The 26,999-nt window shown below is 46.3% G+C and overlaps 1 protein-coding gene and 1 long non-coding RNA gene across 8 annotated transcripts in view; one reads left to right on the top strand and one right to left on the bottom strand.

Annotated features, from left to right (window-relative positions):
• Positions 1–417: 417 nt before the first annotated feature.
• CENPA (centromere protein A) lies at positions 418–22,527 on the top strand. Of its 7 annotated transcripts, XR_013349527.1 has the most exons (9): positions 418–650; positions 6,283–6,392; positions 7,159–7,236; positions 7,538–7,689; positions 8,051–8,203; positions 15,569–15,784; positions 20,065–20,143; positions 21,558–21,727; positions 22,379–22,527. XR_013349527.1 is itself a non-coding variant. In XM_077843805.1 (5 exons), exons 1-4 carry the CDS (start codon positions 566–568, stop codon positions 7,670–7,672), a joined length of 408 nt encoding a protein of 135 aa, XP_077699931.1. In that variant the 5' UTR covers positions 418–565; the 3' UTR covers positions 7,673–7,689; positions 8,051–9,259. The 7 variants fall into 7 exon arrangements, 2 of the variants coding, with proteins under 2 accessions (XP_077699931.1, XP_077699933.1); XR_013349525.1 differs by lacking the exon at positions 15,569–15,784 and having other exon boundaries at positions 20,056–20,143; XR_013349529.1 differs by lacking the exons at positions 8,051–8,203; positions 15,569–15,784 and having other exon boundaries at positions 20,056–20,143.
• Positions 7,652–26,999, bottom strand: part of LOC144281081 (uncharacterized) — a 32,852-nt gene continuing 13,504 nt past the window's right edge. The window contains exons 2-3 of the long non-coding RNA XR_013349532.1: positions 20,039–20,116; positions 7,652–8,318 (exon numbers count right to left, since the gene is read on the bottom strand). This is a non-coding gene — a long non-coding RNA (uncharacterized LOC144281081). The remainder of the gene's footprint in view (positions 8,319–20,038; positions 20,117–26,999) is intronic.

Here is a 26,999-nt window from a genome sequence, read left to right as displayed (position 1 = left end):
GAAGGGCCACATTCTCTGTAAGTCTGTCTCCTCGTCTTTAAAAGCCACGTCAGGGCTGATAGGACAAAACATAAAATGTCCGAACAGTGATTTGTCTTGAGGAACGCGCTCTGCAAGCGCACCGACGTCTTCAGGACAGTGCTTCCTTTTGTCAGCCACGAGGCACCGAGGGCGACCGTCCGATCCCTCGAAACAGCACGGCCGCAAGCTCCCGCCTCCTTTCACTTCTCCAAGTTCCCATTGGCTGGTTCATACCGCCGTCCGCGACGTCCCCGTTCTCTCCTCCAATCGCCGCGCGCGCCGGGCCTCCGGCCTGTGCTCTCATTGGTCCCCCGCGCAGTCGCTCTGCGCCAGGGTCGTTCCAGAAGCAGCCACTGAGAGTTGCCGAATTCGGGTTTTAAAAAACGCCGCGAGTGTAATCGACAGAGCGGGTCCTTGGAACCGAGGCGGCGCCGGGGCCGGCCGAGCAGTCTCCTGGTCCTGGGCTCCCGCAGGACGCCAGCCTCGGTCCCCGGACCCCAAAGGCCGAGAAGGAGCCGCAGGGCCACCACGCCCGGCGCCCGCCATGGGCCCGCGCCGCAAGCCCGAAGTCCCGAAGAGGCGCCCCGCGAGCCCGGCCCCCAGCGCCCCCCGGCGGGGCCCCTCCTTAGGTAACCGGCCGCAGCCGGCCTCCCCGCTCCCTGGCCTCCCTGGCCTCCCTGGCCTCCCTGGCCTCCCTGGCCGTGAGGTGGGCACGGCCGCATCCAGGTGCCCATTCCACGGACCAGAAGACCGAGCTCGCGCGCGGACCCCGGGTCCGAATCTGCCGACTTCCGGCCGGCGCTCCCCTGCTGGCGGGCAAAGCCGGGCCGCCTACAGCACCTGCTCGGCCCGGCCCAAGTTCCAGGCCCCGCAAGGGACCCGGGAAAGCAGTTAGAGGAGCAGAAAGGACGGCCCAGGCGGCCTGGCACCTAATACTAAGTCTTACTACTAGGAGCGTTTATCGAGTACTAACCCCTACCAGGCATTGCGTTCCGCTGCTTGGGTGATTTAGCTCAACTTTACATTGTGCCCATTTTTCAGATGAGAAAACTGATGCGCAGGCAGACCAAGTAACTTAAGGTCACACAGCTTGCTCCAGCAGACAGGATTTTTTTTTTTTTAAGTGTTTGTGCTTTCTTTTTTTTTTTTTTTTTTTAACTGCAGAATTATTGGCAGCTTTTTGTGACAATTTCAAACGGTTCTACTTTCAGAAGTTGCCTTTCCAGGTGTTGGGGTGTGTGTATGTTTCTTCAGTGAGTGGTGGTGTTGGGCCTCAAGTAGAGCGCTCTCACCTTGTTCCCTTCCTGAGGTTATTTATGGATCCGGAAAGAAGACTAGTTTGTGGTCTTCGGTTTCTGCGCTCTGTGGTCTGGTGGATGGGAGGCCCACTCAAGCAAGAATTGTTCTGGCAACAACTGCTTTACTTGTCTCCTGCAATGTAGTTATGAGCAGGGTGGGAAAAAAGCGTATTATGGGTTATTTTCTTCCCTAAAGATTAAGAACCTTTGCATCCAGCCAGCTAGCTTGCTGAATTCTCTTGTTAACTTATTGTTCAATTGCTTCAACTGAAATGGTTAAATAGGCTATTGTCTGCAAATAAGGACTTTCGAATCTTTTTCACTTTTCTATATTTTATTTCTTAGTGTGTTGGATTAGTGAAGCTCTGAGATTAGTATTGAAATAAGAGAAGTGGTTTGGCCACCCTTGGCCCATTTCTTTTCTTTCTTTTTTAATTGTGAACTCCATGCCTAGTGTGGAGCCCAACGTCAAGCTTGAACTCTCAGTCCTGAGATCAAGACCTGAACTGAGATCAGGAGTCCCACACTTAACCAACTGAGCCACCCAGGCGACCTCAACCCCTGTTTCTTTCTTTTTTTTTTTTTTTTAATTTTTTTTAAAGATTTTATTTATTTATTCATAGAGACACACAGAGAGAGAGAGAGAGAGAGAAGCAGAGACACAGGCAGAGGGAGAAGCAGGCTCCATGCAGGGAGCCCGACGTGGGACTCGATCTAGGTCTCCAGGATCACACTCCAGGCTGCAGGCGGCGCTAAACCGCTGCGCCACAGGGGCTGCCCTCCACCCGTTTCTAATTTTTTTTTTTTTTTTTTTTAGATTTTTTTTTATTTACTCATGAGAGACACACACACAGAGGCAGAGACACAGGCAGAGGGAGAAGCAGGCTCCATGCAAGGAGCCCAATGCGGGACTCGATCCCAGGTCTCCAGGATCACACCCTGTGCTGCAGGCAGTGCCAAACCGCTGCGCCACCGTGGCTGCCCCCCTGTTTCTAATTTTAACATGAATATTGTTAAGTACGCCATTGCTGTTACTCTTCAATGTAGAAGCATCCTTCTATTCCTGGTTAAATTAAAGGTTTTATCTCAGATGGACACTCAGCACTTCCTGGCAGTCCTCCTGTGCTTGTCTGGCAGTCTTGCTTTTCCATTCTCCCCATTGACTATTCATACCTTTTTCTTCAAATTCCTACAACTCCAGCTTCCCAACTCACTCTCAGTTGATAATGACCTTGTCATGTGCTTGTTTCACTTAAGGAAGCCCCCAGACTGGATTCTCCTTATTTTCTCACAGCAGAGACCCCTGGTCTTCCCTTCCTATCAAAAGCCACTCACTCCTCCTACATGGGCTCTTGGTCCTATTTTTCTCTCACCTTCACTGGGCTTTCTGTTGTCCTCTCCACTTGCGCTTGGAATTCAGTTCGTGCTCTTTACATTGTCATTCCACAAATGTGCTCCGCTCTTTCTGATCCAGAGACAAAGAGCAGGGGTGCTTCTTGTCCCCACATCTCTGTCTCTCATACTCCCCATTTCTCTAGTGCCCTTCATAGCTACCTTTTTTTAAACAGCCAGACTTAAGACCACACGTGTGTGTTTCCCCTCTTCCCAGGCTTCCCTGGAGCCTGGGTGAATCTAGTCTGGCTCCCCACAACTACTTCCCCTCCTTCTAGTGCACTCGAAGTACTCTTGTCAAGGTCACTAGCTACTTTAATGTTGCTAAATCCAATAGACCTGTCCATGTCCTCTTCTTGCTCTGAGAAGCATTTGACACAGGGGGCCACTTCCTGCTAGAAACATTCTATCCCCTTGTCACACACTGCGGTTCCAGTCTAGTGTCCTTTACTGCCTGTGCCACCTCCCCGCAACAACTTGACGTTGGACTTCTTGCTGTCCTCCTCCTCCTTTCATTCCCTGGTTGGTCTCGTCCCTTCCCAGGACTCTGCATACCACTCCTGCATAAACAGTGCTCACATTTGTATCTCTAGCCCAGATTTCTCCTCTGACTCCAGATCCCCCCATACCTAGCTGCCTTTCTACCTGTGGGCTCTGGGGTATGTCAGTGGAGCACGTCTAAAACCACACTTTGGGGGCACCTGGGTGACTCAGTGGTTGAGGGTCGGCCTTCAGCTCAGACTGTGATCCCAGGGTCCTGGGATGGAGTCCCACATTGGGCTCCCGGTAGGGAGCCTCCTCCCTCTGCCTGTGTCTCTGCCTCTCTCTGTGTGTCTCTCATAAATGAATAAATAAAATCTTTTAAAATTTTTAAAAAATAAATAAAACCAAACTTTGGGTTACTCCCTCCAACCTCTTCGTGCCCAGTTTCCCCCACTTTAGTGACTGGCACAGCACTGTCTAGTTGTGCAAGCCAGAAACCTGTGAGACATTCTTTTCTCATATCCCCATACACAAGTAGGTCCAGGCAGTTCTGCCTCCAAGTCAAAACCTGAATCAGCCCACTTGTCAGCTCTACTCCCACCCACCAGTCCCCACCACCAGTATCCTGGCCTGGCTGCTGCTTCACTTCTACTCTTGTCCCTTTCAGTTCTTTCCTCACTCTGCAGCTGGACTCCTTGTTAAAATGTAAGTAGATTGGGGTGCCTGGGTGGCGCAGCCGGTTGACTATCTGACTCTTGGTTTCGGCTCGGATCCTGATCCTAAGCTTGTGAGATGGAGCCCCACAATGGGTGGGCTCTGCTCAACATGGTGTCTGCCTAAGATTCTCCCTCTCCCTCTGCTCTCTCCCTATTTATTTGAGAGAGAGAGAGAGAACGAGCAGGAGGAGGGACAGAGGAGAGGGAGAGGGAGAAGCAGACTCCCTCCTGAGCAGGGAGCCCCATAGGGGGCTCCATCTGAGATCATGACCTGAGCCGAAGTCAGATGCTTAACCAACTGAGACACCTAGGAGCCCCAATAAATAAATCTTTAAAAAATAAGTAAATAAAAGGTGAGCAGATCTCCTCTCTGTCTTGCTTAAAACTCTCCCACAGTTTCCCATGACATTTGGGATTAAAAATACCAATTCCTTATGTTGACACTGCAAGACCCAACTCTTGAACATCTAACCCCAGTTCTTCCCCATGATCTCTGGTTGGTTACATTCATTACTGCTTATTCTGTGGCCTGGGTTTCACATCTCCTACTCCTCTGAGGTTATTTATTACACATGTTTTCTCAGAGTCTCTTTTTTCCCTGTTAACTCCGATTCCTCCAGTGTTGGTCATTTTGTTTATTGAGTTTGGTTCCTTCCTTTCATGGCATTGTCCTTCTCACATTGGGGAGATTGGGTTGTGGTCATCCTTCCATTTTCTGTGACTGCCATGTCTGTCTATTAAAGGCTGCCTCCTAGTGACGGTGGATTGCCGACCAGTGGTGGGGGGAGCATGGCTCCTGAGTGTGGGGCCACCTCCTTTCTCCTCAATGTCACCAGTCCCCTGGACACTGGCCTGTTTCTCTGGCCCACATTCCCTACCCAGAGATAATGTCTTCAGTGCCAGCTGCAGAGCACAGGCATCTCTGGGTTGCCTCCCTGTCACCTGTTTACTCGTGCAGCTCTTCTAAGAGTCTGTAATTAGTTCACTAATAAATCCCCCACCCCCAACGTGGATTTACTACTTGGTGTGGCTCCTTTTTCCTTGGCTGGACCTTGAGTAACATTTCTGAAATTAATTTTCTTCTTCAAAATGTAAGTTTTCGGGATGCCTGGGCAGCTCAGCGGTTGAGCCTCTCCCTTCGGTCCAGTGCGTGATCCCGGAGTCCTGGGATCGAGTCTCACATCAGGCTCCCTGCATGGAGCCTGCTTCTCCCTCTGCCCCTCTCTCTCTCTCTCTCTCTCTCATGAATAAATAAATAAAATCTTTTAAAAAAAAATGTAAGTTTTCATATAGTTCTTTTTTTATTCTTTGCTCAGCTTATGAGAGGTTCATTTTTTGGGGTCCTTGGTTTTAATTATCCAGCAAGAGAACTATTCTTTGTTTTACTCTCTTTTTCATTAGTTTGGCTTATTATCTTGAATATTTGGTTATCTGCTTTTGGTTTAATTTAATAATTCTCTTCCTAACACTTGAGTTGAATATTTAGGTGTCTTTTAATGCTTTCCTTTTCTAATGGAGAATCAATCTCTAGCCTGTATGTTTTCTTCTAGTACCATTTAGCTATAAATTTTGAGATGTAGACTTTTGATTCATTTCTAATAGTCAATATCCATTAAGTTTCCTCTTCGACTTTGTTTTGTATTCTTGTGTTTTTAATCTCAGATCAGAGTTTGGCTTCTTTGACCTATACTTTGGGAGGTATTTTTAAGATTTTTTTTTCTTTTTTGTTGTTTTTGGAACCAGGCTTTGAGCCAAAGGCTCTGGCTCCATAGCCTGGTGACCCAACACGGGCACCAAGTTATGCACATCTCCTTGGCCACAAATAAGCTCTGGCCAATTGTCTTCACCTCTTTGGGCCTCAGGATAACTGAGACAGGGAACTGTGCTTGAAAACCTTACAGATTCGTTCCAGCTCTTTAAAAAAAAGAAAAGAAAGACTTAAACACAAAATAACTGAGTTTCCAATCCAGATGGGAAAGATAGGAGAGATGCCCAAAGTACTGTGGGGCTCAGAGCAGGGAGGTGACCTATCAGTTTGGACGCAATTGAGAATCAGGAAAGCCTTCATGAATCAATTTAGAAGCAATTGGGAATCAGGAAAGCCTTCATGAAGAATTGGCATTTAAGATAATACCCTTAAAGGATCATTATTGAGGGTAAGATCCTCAAAGGATGACTCATTCATTCAACCAATATTTAGCAACTCTCTGCTGTTCAACAGTTGCTGAAGATAATGATAGTAAACGATAGACTGAAATCTGCTTTTGTGCAACTTAACAGAGACTAGTGATTTGACAGTTTGCCTATCTCAGCCAAGCTGTGAGGCATCTCCCATTGACCACTGTACTTGATGACCCAACTCTTCTGCTCAGGCACTTCTTCCCGTCACCCTGGTTCCCGAAAACATCTGGTTATGAAGGAGATCCGAAAGCTTCAGATGAGTACAAACCTGTTGTTAAGGAAGAACCCCTTCAGCCGCCTGGTGAGTTCCACCCGCCCCCATGCTACCTCCTTTCCTTTCTTTTTTTTTCTTCTTCTTTTTTTTTTTTTTACTACCTCCTTTCTTTAAATCTCCCAGGTGGTGGGGACCCTGTCATCTCTTGCCCAAAATGCTAAGGGACCTCTTCTCTAACCTGGCAGAGGACTCTCCATCTTTGGAAACCATGAGCCCACCAAGGACACCTTCTGGTTCTTTATGGAATTAATTTCTAAACCCTACCACCTCTGAAACTGTACTCTTTGATTATATAAATAGGAACCATCTCATCCATCCATGCTATCATCCGTCTTCCTACCCTAGGAGATTGCCTCCTTCTCTCCCCACCACCAATAGGGAAGACATGCCAATTCCTAAGCTCCAGGGAATGGACATCAGCTACTAGTTAGGTCCTAAGATTAAGAACCACGGAGGTATCACAGAAATGAAGATTCTTGGAGACTCATAGAAAGAGTCGACCTTCCCTTGAATCTCTCTTTTTTTTTTTTTTAATTTTTTTAATTAATTAATTTATTTATGATAGTCACAGAGAGAGAGAGAGGCAGAGACACAGGCAGAGGGAGAAGCAGTCTCCATGCACCGGGAGCCCGATGTGGGATTCGATCCCGGGTCTCCAGGATCGCACCCTGGGCCAAAGGCAGGCACTAAACCACTGTGCCACCCAGGGATCCCCCCCTTGAATCTCTCTTCTTTTACTGTCCACTCCTCCCCACTCCACTCCCCTTGGCTCCCCATCCCCACTCCTTCACAGGTGAGAGAGATATGTGTTAAATTCACACGCGGTGTGGACTTCTCTTGGCAAGCCCAGGCCCTGTTGGCCCTGCAAGAGGTAAGAAGGGGGCCCAGGTACAGTTGGGTGAGAACGGGGGAAAGGCATTCCGGAATTGCACAGGGCTGACAGGCATGCCACACGGGATTCTTGCCTCCTTAGAGCATCAAGGAACACCCAGGGTGTGGAGGCCGGATCCCTGTTGGGTGGTAGCAGAATTCCCAGGCTCCCCTTCACTCTGTGGGCAGTCTTGCAGACAGTCCCAGAAACCCTCAGGGACTAAGCACCGCGGGCTCTGAGAGAAGAAAGTAGCTCATGCCCCCTCGGGTGTCAATCCTTGGACTCTTCTATCTGCCCCCAGGCTGCAGAAGCATTTCTAGTTCATCTCTTTGAGGACGCCTATCTTCTCTCCTTACATGCTGGCCGTGTTACTCTCTTCCCGAAGGATGTACAGCTGGCCAGGAGGATCCGAGGCATTCAGGAAGGGCTTGGCTGAGCCCTGGCCCCATCTCTGTAAGCCTTTCCTGCTCGCCAGAGAGAGAGCACCCCTGGGGGAAGAAGCACCCAGCTGCCCATCACTGGGATGGGCATTTATGTGGAGGAATTTCCATCCGTGGTCCCTGCTGTCTCACCTTCCCTTTGTTATCTAGGAAAGGTTTGACTTGGTTTTAGCTTGAATGCTTAGGAGTCTATGGTTCCTGTCCTTTTGTACAATGTTAAATAAAAATATTTATCTATTTACTAACGACCAGACAACACGAACCTGGCAGAGTTCAGCCTCTGTTTTACAAGGACCAGATGACTCATTTTGATTAAGAGAAGTTTTCTTACTTTTGAAATTGCCTTGATAGTAAATGTGATACCTGACTTGCAGGGATGACGCCAGGGACACTGTCCAGAGCCAGGAACAGACCCGTGGAACCCAAGGAGGTGCCCGGACTGGCCATCTCTGAGCAGTGTGCATGTTGCTTGTGTAATTGGTTTATTTAAGAAGGAGAAGACTGCATGGCTTTCCTCTGTAACAGAGGTAATACATGAGAAAATCAGCGTCATTCCAGAGAACTGAGTCTCCAAGGTTCACTTCATAATGCAAATTGGTCACATGACTGCGGAATCATTTTGAAGTTATCAGATTTTCTGGGCTGTGGGAAAAAAGGATATTGTTTTATTATTCGAGATCTTCCTGTACCGTTTAAATTTTTTTACCATATGTATATTTTCTGTAAAATACCAGGGAACAAAACAAAACGCGACCCCTTCTGTCAGCTGCATGGAGGAGCCTGGCACATTCCAGGCACAAATCCCTGTCCCTCTGTTAACCTCATCATGAGTGGTGGCAGCAAGTGATGTGTGGGCCCTGCTTGTCAACACACGTGTAGCTTTTTAAAAACTCAGTTGGGGTTAAAATAGAAAATCTTTTAAGTACTGGTGTTCTGGTTCCTTTGAGTAAATTCCTGTCAAAGTCATTCAGAAATTCTAGCTTGTAGAACTTATTCTTATTTATAAATCATAGAAGACGTATCATGATTTATACTTTAGAATTTTTCATTCTGGAGTTTTAGAGTGCCTTTTCAAAGTTTTTACAGGTGTTTTTTAGAACTTCTTTGTGGAGCGATAATAAAAATAAGAATTCTTTAATGAAAAAACTGTAAAGCAAAATTACAGTTAGCGCGTATAGAGATACTACATTTTTTTGTGTGTGTTAATGTTGAGTTCTCCATCTGTACGCTGTTTTCCAAGCGGCCACCATTCAAACAAGAGAATGGCGGGGTGTGTTTGGGCTCCCATAGAGTAGAGTGTGAGCAGATAAAAACCTTGCCTCCTGTTCCATCCAAAAGCAGTTAAAGTGTTTTCTAGAGAAACGGAAAGTGCCACTAAAAGACTTTCAGACTTTGCATGTGATGGAAATCACTTCTGACAGTGATACCTCAGGCAACCACATTCTGAGACAAACTGAAAGGAAGGACCAAGTTCTGTTGTTGAATAAATTTTAACCCTTTGGAAAAACCTCTTCCTGTTCCATAACAAGTCCTATTTATACAGGCATCAAATAAACTATATTTACTTTATGAATATATTTAAAGTTCTTGTCAGAGTACTTTTTTTTTATTTTATTTTTATTTATTTATGATAGTCACACAGAGAGAGAGAGAGGCAGAGACACAGGCAGAGGGAGAAGCAGGCTCCATGCACCGGGAGCCCGACGCGGGATTCGATCCCGGGTCTCCAGGATCGCGCCCTGGGCCAAAGGCAGGCGCTAAACCGCTGCGCCACCCAGGGATCCCTCAGAGTACTTTAATTAGAAGGTTATAGTCTGTCTTTAGTCGTTTGGGTTTTTTTTTTTTTAAGATTTTATTTATTCATGAGAGACACAGAGAGAGAGGCAGAGACACAGGCAGAGGGAGAAGCGGGCTCCATGCAGGGAGCCCGACATGGGACTCGATCCCCCGTTTCTAGGATCACACCCTGGGCTGCAGGCGGCGCTAAACCATTGAGCCACCCGGGCTACCCTGTCTTTAGTTTTGTTTTTTTGTTTGTTTGTAGATTTATTTATTTATTTTTGATAGACATAGAGAGGCAGAGATACAGGAGGAGGGAGAAGCAGGCTCCATGCCGGGAGCCCAACACGGGACTCGATCCTGGGACCCCAGGATCACACCCTGGGCCAAAGGCAGGTGTCAAACCGCTGGGCCACCCAGGGATCCCCTGTTTGTTTTTTGTTTTTTTTTTTTTAATTGACATCTCTGCTCTCTTAAAATTGTACTAACCAGTGGTGCCTGGCTGGCTCAGTCTCTACAGTATGCAACTCAACCTTAGGGTTGTGAGTTCAAGCCCCAGGTTGGGCATGGAGCCTACTTTAAAAAAAAAAATTTTTTTTTTTAAATAAGTAAATTAAATTGTACTACCCAGGACACATGTAACAGATGTCACATGTCTGGCAGGATCCACCAGCTGGTATTTACGGGGAAGCATGAGAATAAGTAACTCACATCATAATTATGTTCTGTTACAGTTTACTGTAAACTTTGAGTACTTACCTTGTTGGGAATTTTGTGTTTGTTTTTCTGGATGATTCCATCAACATTATTTTTCCATTTGTTCTTTTATTTCTTTTTGTTGTTGTTGTTCTTTTATTTCTGCTTTCACATTTTTAATAGCTAGGAACTCTTAGTTTTGGAATATTTATGATAGTATCCCAATCAGTCAGTGTTTATTGAAAAAAACAGAAACCAGCCTAGATATTTCAATCAAAGAAGAATTTAATGGAAAATATTGACTAAATAATATTAGGGCTAGAAGAGCAAATGGGAAGAGAAGGTGCTACCCAGAGATTGGGAAGCCTCCAGTGCCCGCGGCCCTCACCACAGCTGCTCTGCTGCAAGTGTGGCCTCCACCAGCACCGCCTTAGAGCCACACAGTTGCTTCTGAGCAGGAACTTGGAGCCACTGTTCCAACCAGTGTTCCCGAGGCCACCAGTGACCCAAGGATGCCCTCGTCCTCTGCTGCTTCTGCTGCCACAGGCCCCGCCAGACCACAAAAGACAAATGTCTCCTTTTTCCTCCCATTTTCCAGGCCCCACCAGCATTTTCCACTGGCAGGACCTAACCAGAAGCAGCTGCAGGAGAGTCTGGGAAAACAATTGGCCGCCTTCTAACCCCTCATGTTACAGAGATCTCATAGGGCGAGAAAGGAGCTTGGAGCCTAAAGACACAAGTCCCAGTCTCATGGATGTAATGCCTTTTTAAGGATGTTTATAATATTTTTTTGTTATGGTTTTTGTTTTTACCACAGTCTCTGTTTTCCAAGCTGATTTTCTCACGAGGTTTTCCTTTAATGTTTAACAACTCTTACAATGAAAAGTGGCAGACAGGGAAGGTCCTGGGGAGTCTGCACTGATGGGACTTGCCCAGGAGCCTGCTGGGGAATGGTCGGCTGAGACCTTTGCTGGAGAGGCCCATTCTCAGTCTAGCCAGCTCCCCTGCAGAGAGTCCTCCAGCCTGCTGGGAGGAGACAGGCCTGGCTGGGTCTAGTTGCTGGAGAGAGCTGAGGAAATCCATATTTAAAATCCACTCTGCAGGGCCACCTGGGTGGCTCAGTCGGTTAAGTATCTGCCTTCAGCTCAGGTCATTATCCCAGGATCCTGGGATCGAGCCCCACATCAGGCTCCCTGCTTAACAAGGAGCCTGCTTCTCCCTCTCCCTCTGCCTACCGCTCCCCCTATTTGTACTCTCTCTCTTAAGACCTTTTTAAAAATTAAAAAAATAAGATCCACTTATTAGGAAGCATAAACTTCCTTACTCTCCCTGGCTTTGCTCCCCCACCTCACCCCACAACCCCAGAGTGCAGAGACCCAAGTGTCCAGACTTGTACTGGGATGGGGAAGAGACTCGAGTGCTACGGAAGGAGCACTGAGGGAGCTGCCACCTCAACAGTGCAACTGGTCCTCCGTCAGCCTGCCCTGGGCACAGCTGGTGGCAGAGGGACTCGAGGCTCCTAGTTGCCTTGGCTTGTGAAGATCTGGCTGCGTGGGTCATGGTGCTCCTCCCTTTCCCCACTGCAAGCTGAGGATCCTGCTCTCGTGGGTCTGTGGGATCAGCACCTGTTGTCCATCAGCCTTGGCTTTCAGGACCTCATTACTCTTGGCCCGTCTCCTCATCTCCCCATCCCTGCAAATCCATGTCCAGGCTCTAACTGTAGAGAATTGCAGATTGGCAGCTGTTTTCTTTCTTCACGAGAGAAAGCGGATTCCACTATTTTCTGGGTTCTGTGATTGCTGATGAGAAGTCAGCCGTCAGGCCAACAGTTGCCCCCTTGAAGCTAACATTATTTTTCTGGTTATCTCTCCTTAAAAGATTTGTCTTCATTTTTGGTGTCATACAATGTCATTATGACCTCTCATGTGTGGATTTATTTTTGTTTATCTTGCTTTTTACTTATCTTAATGGTATTTATTGGGCTTTCTGAATAGGGAACGATGTCTTTTCATCAATTTTGGAAAGTCCTCAACCATCATCTCTTCAAATAATGCCTCCCGCTATTCTCTCTCCTCTTTCTGGGTTGCTGATTTTCCGTCTTACTACCAAATCCTTGATAATGCTTCTTTCCCTCTTCTGTATTCCATCCTTTTGTCTATCCCTTGCTGCACACCCAATTGTTTCTTCTGCCCTGCCTTGGAATTATTTGATTTTCTTTCAGCTATGTATGATCCACTTTTAAACCTGACCAAGGGGCACCTGGCTGGTTCAGTCAGTTGAGTGTCCAACTCTTGATTTTGGCTCTGGTCATGACCTCAGGGCTGTGAGATGGAGCCCCACATCGGGCTCCATGCTGAGCATGGAGTCTGCTTGAGATTCTCTCTCTCCCTCTGCCCTTCCCCCACATACAACACATGCTCTTACTCTCTCAAATCTTTAAAAAAAAAAAAACCTGTCTGAATCTTAATTTCAGTTACTGCATTTTGTTGTTGTTTTAGAATTTCTATTTGACTGTTGCCAAAATTGTCATGTCACTTTTTTTTTTTTTTTTTTTAAAAAAGCTCTGCACTTAGTGTGGGGCTCAAACTTACAATCCCAAGATTAAGAGTTGCCGGCTCTACCGACAGAGCTAGCCAGGCACCCCTCTCATGTCACTTTTTATAGTTCCCAGTTTCCTGCTGAAAATGTTGAGCTTGGTTGTTAAATCTTTTAGCATAGTAAGCACAGTACTTTGCAGGCTGTGTCTGATGAGTCTTATATTTAGAGTCCCTGTGGATCTGTTTCTATTCATGTTTTCTGTTGATTCACACTCCTCGGTTTTCTTTTCTCTTTGGTGCTTGATTACGTTTGATAGTATGCCTGACACATCCATGCGAAATAGCTTGAATAGAATGATTTCTTTCTCTAGAGAGCATTGTTGTTGTTGTTGTTGTTTCTACCAGGTGCCTGGAGGCACTAAAATTTAGAACCAACTTAATTCAACTTCAGAGCTTGAGATTTTCTGAGCCACCCAGATGATTTCAAAGCCAAGGTCTGCCTCAGGTCTGAATTTCCTCTCATTCACCTTATTCCTAAGGTACAGCCAATACGCTTATCCTGCTTACCTTGGAGGCCTTGTACTTCAACCTTTTTCTCTCTAATCCTACAAGGCTGCCAAAAACATGGCTCATTTCTTGACTACTTCTTCAGGACTGGCAAACTCCCAAGAGAAAATGTTAGGTTGAATCTGCTGTTAAGCTCATCTCTAGGGGGCAGCTCTGGTGGCTCAGCGGTTTAGCGCCGCTTTCAGCCCAGGGCATGATCCTGGAGACCTGGGATCAGGTCCCATGTTGGGCTCCCTGAATGGAGCCTGCTTCTTCCTCTACCTGTGTCTCTGCCTCTCTCTCTGTGTCTCTCATGAATAAATAAATAAAATATTAAAATAAAATAAAATAAAGCTCGGATGGTTGTGTGGCTCAGCGGTTAAGCATCTGCCTTTGGCCCAGGACATGATCCTGGAGTCCTGGGATCGAGTCCCACATTGGGCTCCCTGCGTAGAGCCTGCTTCTCCCTCTGCCTATGTCTCTGCCTCTCTGTGTCTTTCATGAATAAATAAGTAAAATATTTTTTAAAAAATAATTTTAAAGAGCTCATCTCTAGATATCCATCCTTTCTTTGCTCTTGGATCAGTAATTACTAATAAGCAATCACTATCTTTTTAGCATTTTAATACTTTTTGGGGAAAAAAATATATATTTGTCCAGCTTTTTCAGTTGTCTTCAGTAGGACAGCGGTCCAAATGACCACTGACATAAAGACGGGCAGGCCAATGGAATAGAATAAAAAGCCCAGAAATAAACCCTTGCATATATGGCCAAATGGCTGACAGTAGGGGAAAGACAGTCACTTTGACAAATATTACTGGAAAAACTGAATATTCCCATGCAAAGAAATTAAGTTGGACCTTTACCTCACACTATATAGAAAAGTCAACTCAAAATGGACCAAACACCTAAATGTAAGAGCAACAATTATAAAACTCTTAGAAGAAAATATAGGATAAAAAAAAAGATTTAAAAAAAAAAAGAAAACATAGGATAAAACCTTCACAACATTGGATTTTGCAGTGATTTCTTGAATATGACATCAAAGGCACAGGCAACAAAAGAAAAAAATAGACAAATTAGACTTCATGAAAATTCACAACTTTTGTGCATCAAAGGGCCCTATCAACAGAGCAAAAGGCAACTTCCAGAAAGAGAAAATATTTGCAAATCATAATTGATAATGGATTAATAGCAGAACATATAGGGAACTAAAACTCAAAAACAATAAAATAACTTATTCAAAAAAGGGTAAAAGACTTGAATAGACATTTCTCCAAAGGAGATACTACAAATGGCCAATAAGCCCATGAAAAGATGCTCTATGTCACTAATTATTAGGAATGTGCCAGCGAAAACCACAATGAGATACTACCTCACGTCTGTTAGCATGGCTATTAGTAAAACAAAACAAAAGCAGAAAATAGGGACGCCTGGGTAGCTCAGTGGTTAAGCGCCTGCCTTTGGCCTAGGGCAAGACCCTGAAGTCCCGGGATCAAGTCCCACATCCGGCTCCCTTCATGGAGCCTGCTTCTCTATCTCCTTATGTTTCTGCCTCTCTCTCTCTCTCCCTGTCTCTCATGAATAAATCTTAGAAAAAAAAAAAAAAAAAAGGCAGAAAATAACAAGCGTTAGATGTGGAGAAATCAGAACACTTGTTCACTACTGGTGGGAAGGCAAAATGGTGAAAAACAGTATAGTGGCTCCTAGAAAGATTAAAAATAGATTTACCATATGATCCAGCAATACCCAAAAGAATTGAAACCGAGATCCCATAGAGATTTGTACACCCACATTCATTGCAGCACTATTCACGGTAACTAAAATGTGAAGCAACTTGTGTCCATTAACAGATGAATGGATAAGTAAAATGTGGCATATAGATACAATGTAATATTATCCAGCCTTAAAAGGGAAGGAAATTCCCACATGCTCATGGATGGAACTTGAGGATACCACGCTCAACAAAATAAGCCAGTCACGATGAGACAAATACCCTACGATTCCACTTATATGAAGTACTTAGAACACTCAAAAACATAAAGTCAAAGGTAGAATGGTGATTGGCAGGGGCTTAAGGCTTGGGGGAGAATGGAAGGGGAGTTAAAATTTAATGGGTACAAGTTTACAAGAGGAAAAGAGATCTGGAGATGGATAGTGGTGATGGATGCACAACAATCTGAATATACTTAACACTGAGCAGTACACTTTAAAATTATTAAAATAGTAAATTTTATGCTATGTGTATCTTACCACAATTAAAAAAAAAAGTTTTTTTAATATCCATGAACCAGTTTATATTGTAAACATGAACCCAGAGTCTCCATCCAGCAGAGGGCGCCAGGCACCGGAGGAGACCCGCTGCTGACGGATGAGGCTGTGTGGCTTGCCTGGGCTAACGCCAACTGTGAGCTGTCTGCAGCGGTGGGATCATGCTTCAGGGATGCCAGCAGAATGCCACCCCACTGGCATGGTGCTAAGCTGGAGGCAGTCACAGGTGACAAAGAGACCACGTTTGCCACTCTTCACCAAAAGAGCTAGATAATAACTGTGCCCTGGAAGCTCTAACTTCAGTAAATGCAGAATTTTAGAATCTTCATAATTGGACCCTAGAAGCCACCCCGCACAGCCTTTCTCTTAAAAATCAGAAACTGAACCACAGAGAGAAGAAAGGCTTTTCTTCACTCACAGAGCTGGCTGGTAAGCAACGCTGCCCTGAGCTCCAGGAGAGCAGAAACTGTGTCATCCTTGTCTCCATGTCCCCATTCTTTTTTTTTTTTTTTAAGATTTTTTATTTATTCATGAGACACACACACACAGGCAGAGACACAGGCAGAGGGAGAAGCAGGCTCCACGCAGGGAGCCCAATGTAGGACTTGATCCAGGGTCTCCAGGATCATGCCCTGGGCTGAAGGCGGTGCTAAACGCTGAGCCATCCAGGCTGCCCCATGTCCCCATTTCTGAGCCCAGTTCTCAGCTCAGAAGAACTACTTACCGGGTGAACAAATGAATGAGTGGGTGAAGGAATGAATTGTAACTGGACTCCATAGTATACTACCCATGCTAGAAATTTTGAGGTACTACATGTTCAGTCATCTGTCAGCCTCTGGAAACTTCTTCAAAGTCCAAGAGGTTTAAACTAGGCAGATTCTTGGGTGCCCGGCTGGCTCAGTTGTTGGAGCATACAACTCTTGTTCTCAGGATTCTGAGTTTGACCCCCATGTTGGGTGTAGAAATTACATTAAAAAATAATTTTTTTTAAGTAAACTAGGCAGCTTTGCTTCTAAATTATAATTATAATATCTAGAAACCAAAGTAACCAAGAGGGCACTGAAGAGATGGGTGTAGACAACCATCCTTACTTCCTGCTGCTATGGTCAAGCAAGTCACCCATAACAGAAAAACCATAAGCAGAGGGACCCAGATCATAGCTTGGAAGAAAGAAATACTGTTGAGTATTCCTTGTTGGGAATATCAACAATCAACAGTGAAAGTAGACTGGATAACCAAAGGGAAGCCCACAGCCAGTTCTTCCTCTCCCCACTCACTTCCCACTCACTGCCTCCATGAAGTTCCTTTATCCTCACCCATCTCCACATCACCCCAGGTACATCCCCATGCAGCTCTGTGAGTTTGCTCATACTTATAGATCTACTGTTCTTTGATGAGTTTGAGAGATATCTCTCATCATCTTCATTGGATTAGTACCCTCCCCTCACTTTTGTACCATCTCACTTATGACCTGCCCCCAAGAATTCAGTTAGCTCCTGTTACTGTCTGGCTGGTCCATAAACCAGCTTCTGGAGAGTCCCCTGTAGACTGTGGCTCTGTGGCCCTGGGTGGTGGACCCTGAGGCTCCCAACTGGAACAGGAAGACACCTGAGCCATAGATGTGAATAAGAAAAAAAAAATAGTGTCTTTTTTTAATTCATATTTTCCCTAACCACCAGAGAGGCTACATGTGTGTTTATTGGTCATTTACCTTCCATTCTTGTAAATCCTACATATCTTTTTTTTTTTAAGATTTTATTTATTTATTCATGAGAGACACAGAGAGGCAGAGACACAGGCAGAGGGAGAAGCAGGCTCCATGCAGGGAGTCCAACGTGGGACTCGATCCCGGGTCTCCAGGATCAGGCCCTGGGCTGAAGGCGGCGCTAAACCACTGAGCCACCGGGGCTGCCCCAATCCTACATATCCTTTACCTACTTTTCTTTATCAATTTGTAGAAACTTTTTTTAATATTTATTTATTTGAGAAAGAGAGAGCTCAAGCGGATGGAGAGGCAAAAAGGAGAGGGAGAAACAGACTCCCAGATGAGTGCTGAGCCCAACATAGGGCTTGATGTGGGGCTCAATCACACAACTCTGAGATCATGACCTGAGCTGAAATCAAGAGTTAGTTTAACCAACTGAGCCACCCAGGCACCCCTAGAAAGTTTTATATATTAGATATTAACCTTATTAAGTCAAATATATTGCAAATATTTTTTTACTTCTGGGAGAAATGTATTCATATATATGGTATGATATAGGAGTCTAATTTCTTCCAGATGACCAGCAAAATATGCCTGCATTATTTATTAAGTAAAGTGCCTATTGAATTTTCCTCTATAGAATGAAAAGGCCTCCTTTATACTATACATTAAGTTCTCATAGACACTTGTATCTATTTTTGCTCACTCCTTATTCTTCTGTTATTACAAAAAATGGGAAGTTACCTGAATGGTTAAGCCGACTATAGTATATCCATACAATGAAATATGGCATACCCATATTACATTACATAGCTATTAAAACTAACATATAGGGGATCCCTGGGTGGATCAGTGGTTTAGCGCCTGCCTTCGGCCCAGGGTGTGATCCTGGAGTCCCGGGATCAAGTCCAACATCAAGCTCTCTGCACGGAGCCTGCTTCTCTCTCTACCTCTCTCTCTGTACCTCTCATGAATAAATAAATAAAATCTTTTTAAAATAATAAAATAAAATAAAACTAACAAATAAAAGCTATATCTGGGCACCTGGGTGGCTCAGTTGGTTAAGTGTTGGACTCCTGATTTTGGCTCAGGTTGTGATCTCAGCGTCCTGAGATTGAGCCCCGCCTTAGGCTCCGTCATGCTAGCCGTGGAGCCTACTTAAGATTCTCTCTCTCCCTTTACTTCTGCCCGTTCTTCCCGCTACAAAAAAATAATAACAAATAAAAATAAAATCTATATCTTTGGTCTGGAGGGACTTTCATGATATAATAAGTAAAAAAGGAAAACTGGGGGGGGGCGCCTGGGCGGTATAGTCAGTTACGTGTCTGACTTAGTTTTGGCTCAGGTCTGATCTCATCTTTGTGGGATCAAGCCCTGCATTGAGCTTCATGCTCAGTGTGGACTCTACTTGGGTTTCTCCCTCCCTTTCTCTGCCCCTCCCCTCCCCTCTCTATGTATACATTTAAAAAAAATAATTAAAAAGGAAAATTATAGGGGCACCTGGGTGGCTCAGTTGGTTAAGCACCTGCTTTTGGCTCAGGTCATGATCCTGGCATCCTGGGATCGATCCCCACATTGGACTCCCTGCTCAGTAGGGAGTCTGCTTCTCTCTCTCTCTCTCTCTCTCTCTCCCCCTCTGCCTCTCCCCACTGCTCATTCTCTGTCTCTCTCTCAAATAAATAAATAGCTGTTATCTTTCAAAGTAACTTTAAGTTTGTGTTTGTGTATGTCTGCAAGCATATAGAGAGAAGGGTAGAAAGATCCAACCCAAGCTGTCTATATGGGCATGGGATTGGGAAAGGAAGGAGAGATCATTAACTTTCCGTCGTGCACCTCTGTATCGTTAAATATTTTGCAAAGAGAATGCTAGTTTTGTCATTTTAAACATTCAATAAAATTGTTTTTCAAATTATGTAATTTCACATCTTTCCAATTGGGGAAAAAAGAAAACAGATGTGGGCCTCAATGTTTATATATTTGAATCCCTGCTGATAACAGCTATTGTTCTCACTGGCTAAACTGATGAGAATGTACAACCGATTCCAAATCCCCAGCCTGTAGAGGCATTTAGACAGAACCAAATGCAGCTCGATCCAGTAGAGAGACGAGAGACTTTCATTTCAGAGTCTCCATCTGAGCTGAAGAGCATTCACAAGGTGGCTCTCACTGTACATTCATTATGTTCCGGACAGTCCCTACGCCACTCCAGCCCCAGGTGTCTGTCAGCCTGCATGGAGGCAGGGCTTATCAGAGTACAAGGCAGAGGGCCATATCCTGAAATGCCAGCCAAGGCTGTGGTGAGAGAATGTAATTCAGTCCTCTGTCATACGAAACCATCCCTGCACATAACAAGTGTCTCTCCAAGTCTCTTCAGCCTTTCAAGCTTCCTCAGTTTCCCCAATGTACAAGTACATGCACATGGTACACACTCCATTTTATCAGATAATGTTTAGACACCCAGAGAACTGAAAACCCAACTATGCTGTTAATTAAAAGCATGACACTTGGGCAGCCCTGATGGCCTAGCGGTTTGGTGCCACCTTGGGCCCGGGGCGTGAACCTGGAGACCAGGGATCGAGTCCCACATCAGGCTCCCTCCATGGAGCCTGCTTCTCCCTTTGCCTGTCTCTGCCTGTCTCTGCCTCTCTCTCTGTGTCTGTCATGAATAAATAAATAAAATCTTTAAAAAAAAAAAAAAAAAAGCATGACACTTGGGATGCCTGGCTGGTTTAGTCAGTAGAGCATGTGACTCTTGATCTCAGTGTTGTGAGTTCAAGCCCCACGTTGGGCATAAAGCTTACTTAAAATGATGATAGCATGACACTCACCTGGAACGTCCCCTCAGGAAAAGCAGCATGGAACAGGAGCAGCCAGCCTCAGAGGGACCCAGATCCTACCACAAGATCCTACCACAAGACACAAGAGGCATAGTGGTTAGTGCCTCAAAATAAAATTTGTTTTTTTAAAGCCTTTTCTGAGAATCAAAGACTCAGCTTCTGGAATATATGTAGTATCCAGCCAATCTATCCATACTCCTGTTCCTGAATCTTCTCTCCAACAACCTCTTCCCTGCTAGCCCCCTGCAAAGCCCTCTGGCTTCTCCTTAGATTCCTCTAGTGGCCAGGAGCTTGTTACCTCCCAAGGCAGCCTATGCCATCCCTGTCACCTCTCACTCCAGAAAAAACTGTCATTTCCACCAACTATTTCTAAATTCCCCCTATTGGGGCTGTACAGGTCAGACCCCAACCCTCCCTAACATGACAGGCTTTCTTGTAAAAAGACAGTCATGAGACCAGTTCCAATGTCACCACTGGGTTATCCATCTTGACTATAATATCAGAGATTCCATCTCCTTGGTTTGGAAGTATTTATGATTATGCCATTCAAATCAGGAAAGAAAAAGAAGGTTTCATGTAGACACAAAGCCCCTCTCTCAAAGGCACTTCTCTCCCCCAAGGGAGCTTCTTGTCCCCAGGCCTCATGGGTCTTGAGGGAGGGGTAGGATAAGGACCACGGTGAGGGTGGAGGGAGCCGGCTTCCCAGGACCACCCCAGGCTTTCCAGTTCTCTGAGGAATTCTATGTGAGCAGAGCTGTTCACAATCAACTCCTAAAGCCAGGCTGTGTAAAATCTCAAGGAAGAGGCACGCCCCAGCCAAGGCAGCCATACCTTCATTTCCCGCCCTGCTGTTTCTTCAGCTTCTCTCTGGGCTCTCCCACACCCAGCACCAAGATGCTTTGGCAACCACTTCAGCTCTTTCCCCACCCCCATGTCCTCTTTTCTTCTCTGAGACTGAACCACTGGGTTTTTTCACTAAATGTGTAAAGCTGTGAGCAGTTGAATTTACTATGTAAACTACGGACTTGAAAGACTGAGTATAGAAAAACAATTCAGCTGAAACTTACAGGGGCACCTGGGGGGCTCAGTGGTTGAGCATCTCCCTTTGGCTCAGGTCGTGACCCCAGAGTCCTGGGTTGGAGTCCCACATCAGGCTCCCCACAAAGAGCCTGCTTTCCTCCTGCCTGTCTCTGCCTCTCTCTGTGTGTTTCTCGTGAATAAATAAATAAAATCTTGTAAAAAATTTTAAAAATAAAACTTACAGGAAGGTGTACCAGGCACATTAGAAGTATGTGTGACAGTTAAGAGACAGCCTGGTAATTCGGCGCGGTGATGAGCAGGCCCTACGTGGGTGACTCCCATGCTAGCTGATGGACCAGGATTATGGCACACCAAAGCCAAGGTCACCAGCCCCACAGGGTGTACTGGAGAAGGGGGAGCAGCTAGATGGGTCTGTACACCCAGCCCCGGGGGTGGTTAGCGATAACCAGTGTCTCTCAATCTCTCCCAGAACCTACATCAACAAGGAGAGGACTGTCCAGCAAGAATCCCCCAAAAAGAAAAAAAAAGAACCCCCAAGAGATTTCTAGGGGCTCCCATTGGCCTGGGGCTCACTAGGCTCTCCCCCTGGGGTCTCTCCCAGCGCCATTCCACAGCCAAGGAAACAGAAGCCCAGGAAGGGTAAGTGAATTCTTGGGCAAAGAGACTCCCCTCCTGAGGTAAAGGAGATTTTGCAGGCCTGAGGTGGGGCAGAGGGATGGGGTGGGGGGGGGGGGCTGGGGATTCCTTAGTCCCACCTCAGCAATGGGGATGGGGATGACCAACCCGGAAGACAAGGAGGGGAGAGAAGTGACAGAGAAAAGACACAGCATTGGACTATGACATGAGTAAGCACCAAGTCACCCCCAAGATCCTAGGGGGCCCTAGGTCCCCTTGTTCTTGTGCTCCCCAAACCTGTTCCCACGAAAAGCAGAGCCAACTCTCCTGGGACCCCAGCTCCTTCCTTTCTGCGAGGCAAAAAAAGGGCTGAAGCCCTAGTGATCACCAGAGCCAGGCACTTCAGAACAAGGCAGGAGTCAAGGGATCTTTGCCCCCTCCCTCCCTGCAGTCCTGCCCTCACTCTGCAGGATTCTGACTTCGGAGATCTCCGCTAAAATATGCCTTTGGCCCTTGTCACGGGCTTTGTTCAGGTCCTAACCCCAGTACCTTGGAATATGCCCATAATGGGAGAAAGGGTCTTTAGAGAGGTGATCAAAGTAAAATGAAGTCATGAGGGTGGGCCCCAATGCAATATGCCTGGTCTCCTCATAAGAAGAAAGCATTTGGACACAGATGGGTCTAGAGGACAGATCATGTGGAGATGCAGGGAGAAGATGGCCATCTGCAAGCCACAGAGACTGCAGAAGAAACAGCCCTGCCAGCGCCTTGATCTTGAACTTCCAACCTCCAGACTGTGAGAGAATAAATTTGTTATACCCCAATCTATGGTACTTCGTCTTTGTTGGTTTTTTTAAATAAATTTTTTTAAGTAATTGCTACACCAGTGTGGGACTTGAACTCACAACCTCAAGATCAAGTCACATGCTCTATCTACTGAGCCAGCCAGGTGCCCCCAATCTGTGGAATTTTTATGTCAGCCCTGGCACCCGAATCCAGCCCTCGGGTACCACCCAGATCTTGCTGTTACAAGGGTTTCCACAAAAAGACAAGCCAGCTGTGACAATGGAAAGGGCCGTAGAGGATGTCTGGGTGGCTCAGTGGTTGAGTGCTTTTGGCTCAGGTCATGATCCAGGGGTCCTGGAATCAAGTCCCATGTCAGGCTATCTACAGGGAGCCTGCTTCTCCCTCTGCTTATGTCTCTGTGTCTCTCATGAATAAAAAATTAATTAAAAAAAAAAAAGGAAAGAGGTCTTGGGCCCACTCTGGAGAAGGTGTGGTGTGAGAAGGCAAATTGTCATCTCGGCAGACATGTGGCATGAGCTATTCAGAGCAGCAGTAGAAGCAGTGTGTCCTAAGTAGAAGGAATGGATCCCTATGTGTTGGGAGGGAGTCCCAGGCTCATCTGGGGCCTTTTCCACTGGAACCCCCAGGCAGAGAATCTTGAGTAGGAGGAACTGTAGGATTCATGGTAGGAAGAGAGGCCTGCAACCTCACAGCTCATGCCCACCTTCTCAGGTGGCAAGAACAGCAGGCCATGGGCCCAGCAAGAAATCTGAAGGAAAATAAACCAGATTAGACCACCACACAGGCAACATCTGTACAGGCATTTAAATTAGAAAATGATTGTAGGGAATCCCTGGGTGTCTCAGTGGTTTAGCACCTGCCTTCAGCCCAGGGCGTGATTCTAGAGTCCCAGGATCGAGTCCCACATCAGGCTCCCTGTGTGGAGCCTGCTTCTCCCTCTGCCTGTGTCTCTGCCTCTCTCTCTCTCTCTCTGTCTCTCATGAATAAATAAAATCTTTTAAAAAAATAGAAAATGATTGTAAAAGGGCGCCTGCGTGGCTCAGTCTGTCGAGCGTCCGACTCTTGGTTTCAGCTCAGTTCATGATCCCAGGACTGTGGGATCAAGCCCCATGTAGGGCTCTGCACTCAGCAAGAAATCAGATTGCGATTCTCTCTCTCTCTCTCTCTCTCTCTCTCTGCCCCTCCCCCTGCTTGTGCACACAGAGCACTTTTTCTTGAAAATAAATAAATAAATCTTTATTCTTGAAAATAAATAAATCTTTAAAAAAATAAATTAAAAAAAATGATTATAAAAAGAAAGAACATCAAAACCACAATGAGATACCACCTCACACCAGTAAGAATGGTGAAAATTAACAAGACAGGAAACCACAAATGTTGGAGAGGATATGGAGAAAGGGGAACCCTCTTGCACTGTTGGTGGGAATGTGAACTGCTACAGCCACTCTGGAAAACTGTGGAGATTCCTCAAAGAGTTAAAAATAGAGCTACTCTATGACCCAGCAATTGTGTTGCTGGGGATTTACCCCAAAGATACAGATGCAGTGAAAGACTAAGACACCTGCACCCCGATGTTTCTAGCAGCAATGTCCACAATAGCCAAACTGTGGAAGGGGCCTCCGTGTCCGTCAAAAGATGAATGGATAAAGAAGCTGTGGTCTATGTATACAATGGAATATTCCTCAGCCATTAGAAATGACAAATACCCACCATCTGCTTCAATGTGGATGGAACTGGAGGGTATTATGCTGATTGAAATAAGTCAATCGTAAAAGGACAAACATTATATGCTCATTCATTTGGGGAGTATAAAAAATAGTGAAAGGGAATAAAGGGGAAAGGAGAGAAAATGAGTGGGAAATATCAGGGAGGGAGACAGAACATGAGAGACTCCTAACTCTGGGAAACGAACAAGGGGTGGTGGAAAGGGAGGTGGGCGGGGGGTGGGGGTTGAGGTGACTGGGTGACGGGCACTGAGGGGAGAACTTGACGGGATGAGCACTGAGTGTTATGCTATATGTTGGCAAATCGAACTCCAATAAAAAATATACAAAAACAAATAAATAAAACATAAAAAAGAAAGACCATATTGATAAGGAATCTTCTATGTTCCAAGGGCTTTCATGTGAGCAGATATGCACCTATTCCTCCTGACAGGTCTGAGAGGTGTCAGGATCTCCATCTTCCATACCAGGTAGTCCGTTACCAGTAGGAAGGAAAGTAAGCCTGGTGTGGGACAGCCTCAGGTCTGAACCCCAACTCTGACTGTAGCTCAGTGATGCAGGCAAGTTGCTCATTTCCTCTAAGCCACATAGTCAGCATCTAGGGGTAGGAGAAACTTCTCACTGGATATTGTGAGGGCCGAACACACTGGTGTGGGGGACACACCTGCCACCCCAAAGTGGCAGCTGCTATTATCCTTATGGTTCCACAGCCATGCGTTCAGGGAGGCTGAGGAGCCGCAGCAGAAAGGGAGCTTGAGCAGTAGACAGACCCAAATCACTGGAACGACCAGCACCAGGAGTGGACACTCTGCTTCCAACTGATGTGATGTGGGGTCCAGGCGTGAATGGTCAAAAAAGAATTCTTGAGATGTTTTTGGTGCAAAAAAGGTTGGGTTTTTTAAATTTTATTTTTAATTTTTTTTTTTTTGGATTTTATTTATTTATTTGAGAGAGAGAGAGAATGAGGGGGGAGGATCAGAGGGAAAAGCAAACTCCCCGATGAGCAGGAAGCCCGATGTAGGACTCCATGATCATGACCTGAGCAAAAGGCAGACGCTTAACTGACTGAGCCACCCAGGTGCCCCAAAAAAGGTGGTTTTATTAAAGCACAGGGACAGGACCCATGGGCAGAAAGAGCTGCACTGGGATTGTGAGGAGCCATTGGTTGTATACTTTTAAGTTGTGGAGTGACAGACAAAGGAAGTTTCCAAAAAGATTTCCATACATCAAAGAAGACTTACAGGATCCCAGAGGCCTAGCTATGGTCAAACTAAGGTTTTTCTGCCTCTAGCAAAGCATTAGCATTAAGAGTGTCGGGGGTTCCTGGAGGAATGCCATACTCTGCCTGTCTCAAGTATTTGTCAATGGGCTGTAAGTTGTAAAGAAATTTCATTTTGTCTACATTTCCTTTTGCCTCTGTTCTCCACATCACCAAGCAAGGAGCACAGCCACGAAACAGAGTGTTGGCCTTGGAAAGGTCTTCCCAGCTAGCCCTGGGCTACGTGAGGATGGCTCGGGGGACAGCAGTCTCGGGGGCCAGGACGCGGTGGGGCTCAGGGGTTTAAGCAATTCCGAAAGGTTGTCACAAGCTATTGAGTAAAATTGGTCACCCTCAGTTCCACAGCAGAGAGACGAATCTGCCGTGACATCTTGAATTTATTCGGGGCTTTTCTGCCAAGGAGATCACAGCACATCAAAACAATTTCTACAAACCTTTCTGAGAAAGAAGCCAGTGGAGAAAGAACCCATTTCCCCTAGGAGCCATGATGACATCAGTCATAATCTCTGGAATTATATAATTCTTTACGATTTACAAAAGGCTTTTGCATATCTCCCCAGGGGCATGCCAGGAAGTGGACAGGTGAGATTGACCCCATGTTACGGATGGGTAAATGGGAGCCCAGGGAGCTTGAGTGCCTCTCCAAAGTGAGGGCATCGCTGCATGCGGTGTTAGTTCTGCACAGACCCCCGGCAGGGCCCAGTCCCCAAGGCCTTTGTATCAAGCAGCTCTGAGGATTCCACAAGCACTTTCTCTCCGAATCCCAAGGAGCCAGTGCTGACCACAATGGAAGCGGCCCCCTGCAGTGTGGGTGGGGATGGAGGGCCAGGGCTGTCCTGGCCTAGGGGCTCTGGGACCCCAGCCCTCCCCAGACTGAGGCTGTCCTCCATACATTGCCATGTCAGGTATTTTCTCCTTGGCAGGGTGGCCCCCAGATTCCTCTGTGTTCTCAATGCCCTCTCCCTTCCCTCTCCCTTCCCCCAGGACCCACCTTTTCCAATCCTACACCCCCATCACCCCTCTGCTTTCAGCTGCTTGCCCTTCATGGGACATTTCTCCTCATCTACAAACTTGGCCGGGGCTATGTCCTGAAGCTGGAAGAAACCTTCTCGGATCCTGCCAGTCCTCCTCTTAGCCCCTGTCCACCTGCCTGGGCCCCCTCCTCTCCCTGCCAGGCTTCCCCTGGCCTCCACCCAGCGCTACTCCTGAGCCGGCAAGCGGACCTCCACCTTCTCCCTTTCCTGCAACTGCTCCCCGCACACCAGTCTCATTCTGGGGTGTCTCCCACTGCAGGTGCTGTGCCGGCCATCCTTGAACTCACCTTGAGAGAAGGGTACCGTCAGCACCCCGTTACAGGCAAGGCAGCCAAGACTCACTCAGCGTCGGGGTTGGAGCTCCTAACAGCGAGACTCTGAAGACCCTGAAGCTGGAGCTCCCCTTTCTGCCACAGCCCCTCAGGTTGGGCCTCTCCCTACCCTTGGCAGCC

This window comes from Canis aureus, chromosome 12 (assembly GCF_053574225.1).
Source record: "Canis aureus isolate CA01 chromosome 12, VMU_Caureus_v.1.0, whole genome shotgun sequence".
Classification (NCBI taxonomy): Eukaryota; Metazoa; Chordata; class Mammalia; order Carnivora; family Canidae; genus Canis; species Canis aureus.
This window is presented reverse-complemented; position numbering and strand designations above follow the sequence as displayed.

Coding starts and splice junctions, on each gene's coding strand:
- CENPA (XM_077843805.1), top strand. CDS start 566: ATGGGCCCGCGCCGCAAGCCCGAAGTCCCGAAGAGGCGCCCCGCGAGC. Junction 651..6,282: donor CCGGCGGGGCCCCTCCTTAG/GTAACCGGCCGC, acceptor TCTTCTGCTCAG/GCACTTCTTCCCGTCACCCT. Junction 7,237..7,537: donor CCCTGTTGGCCCTGCAAGAG/GTAAGAAGGGGG, acceptor ATCTGCCCCCAG/GCTGCAGAAGCATTTCTAGT.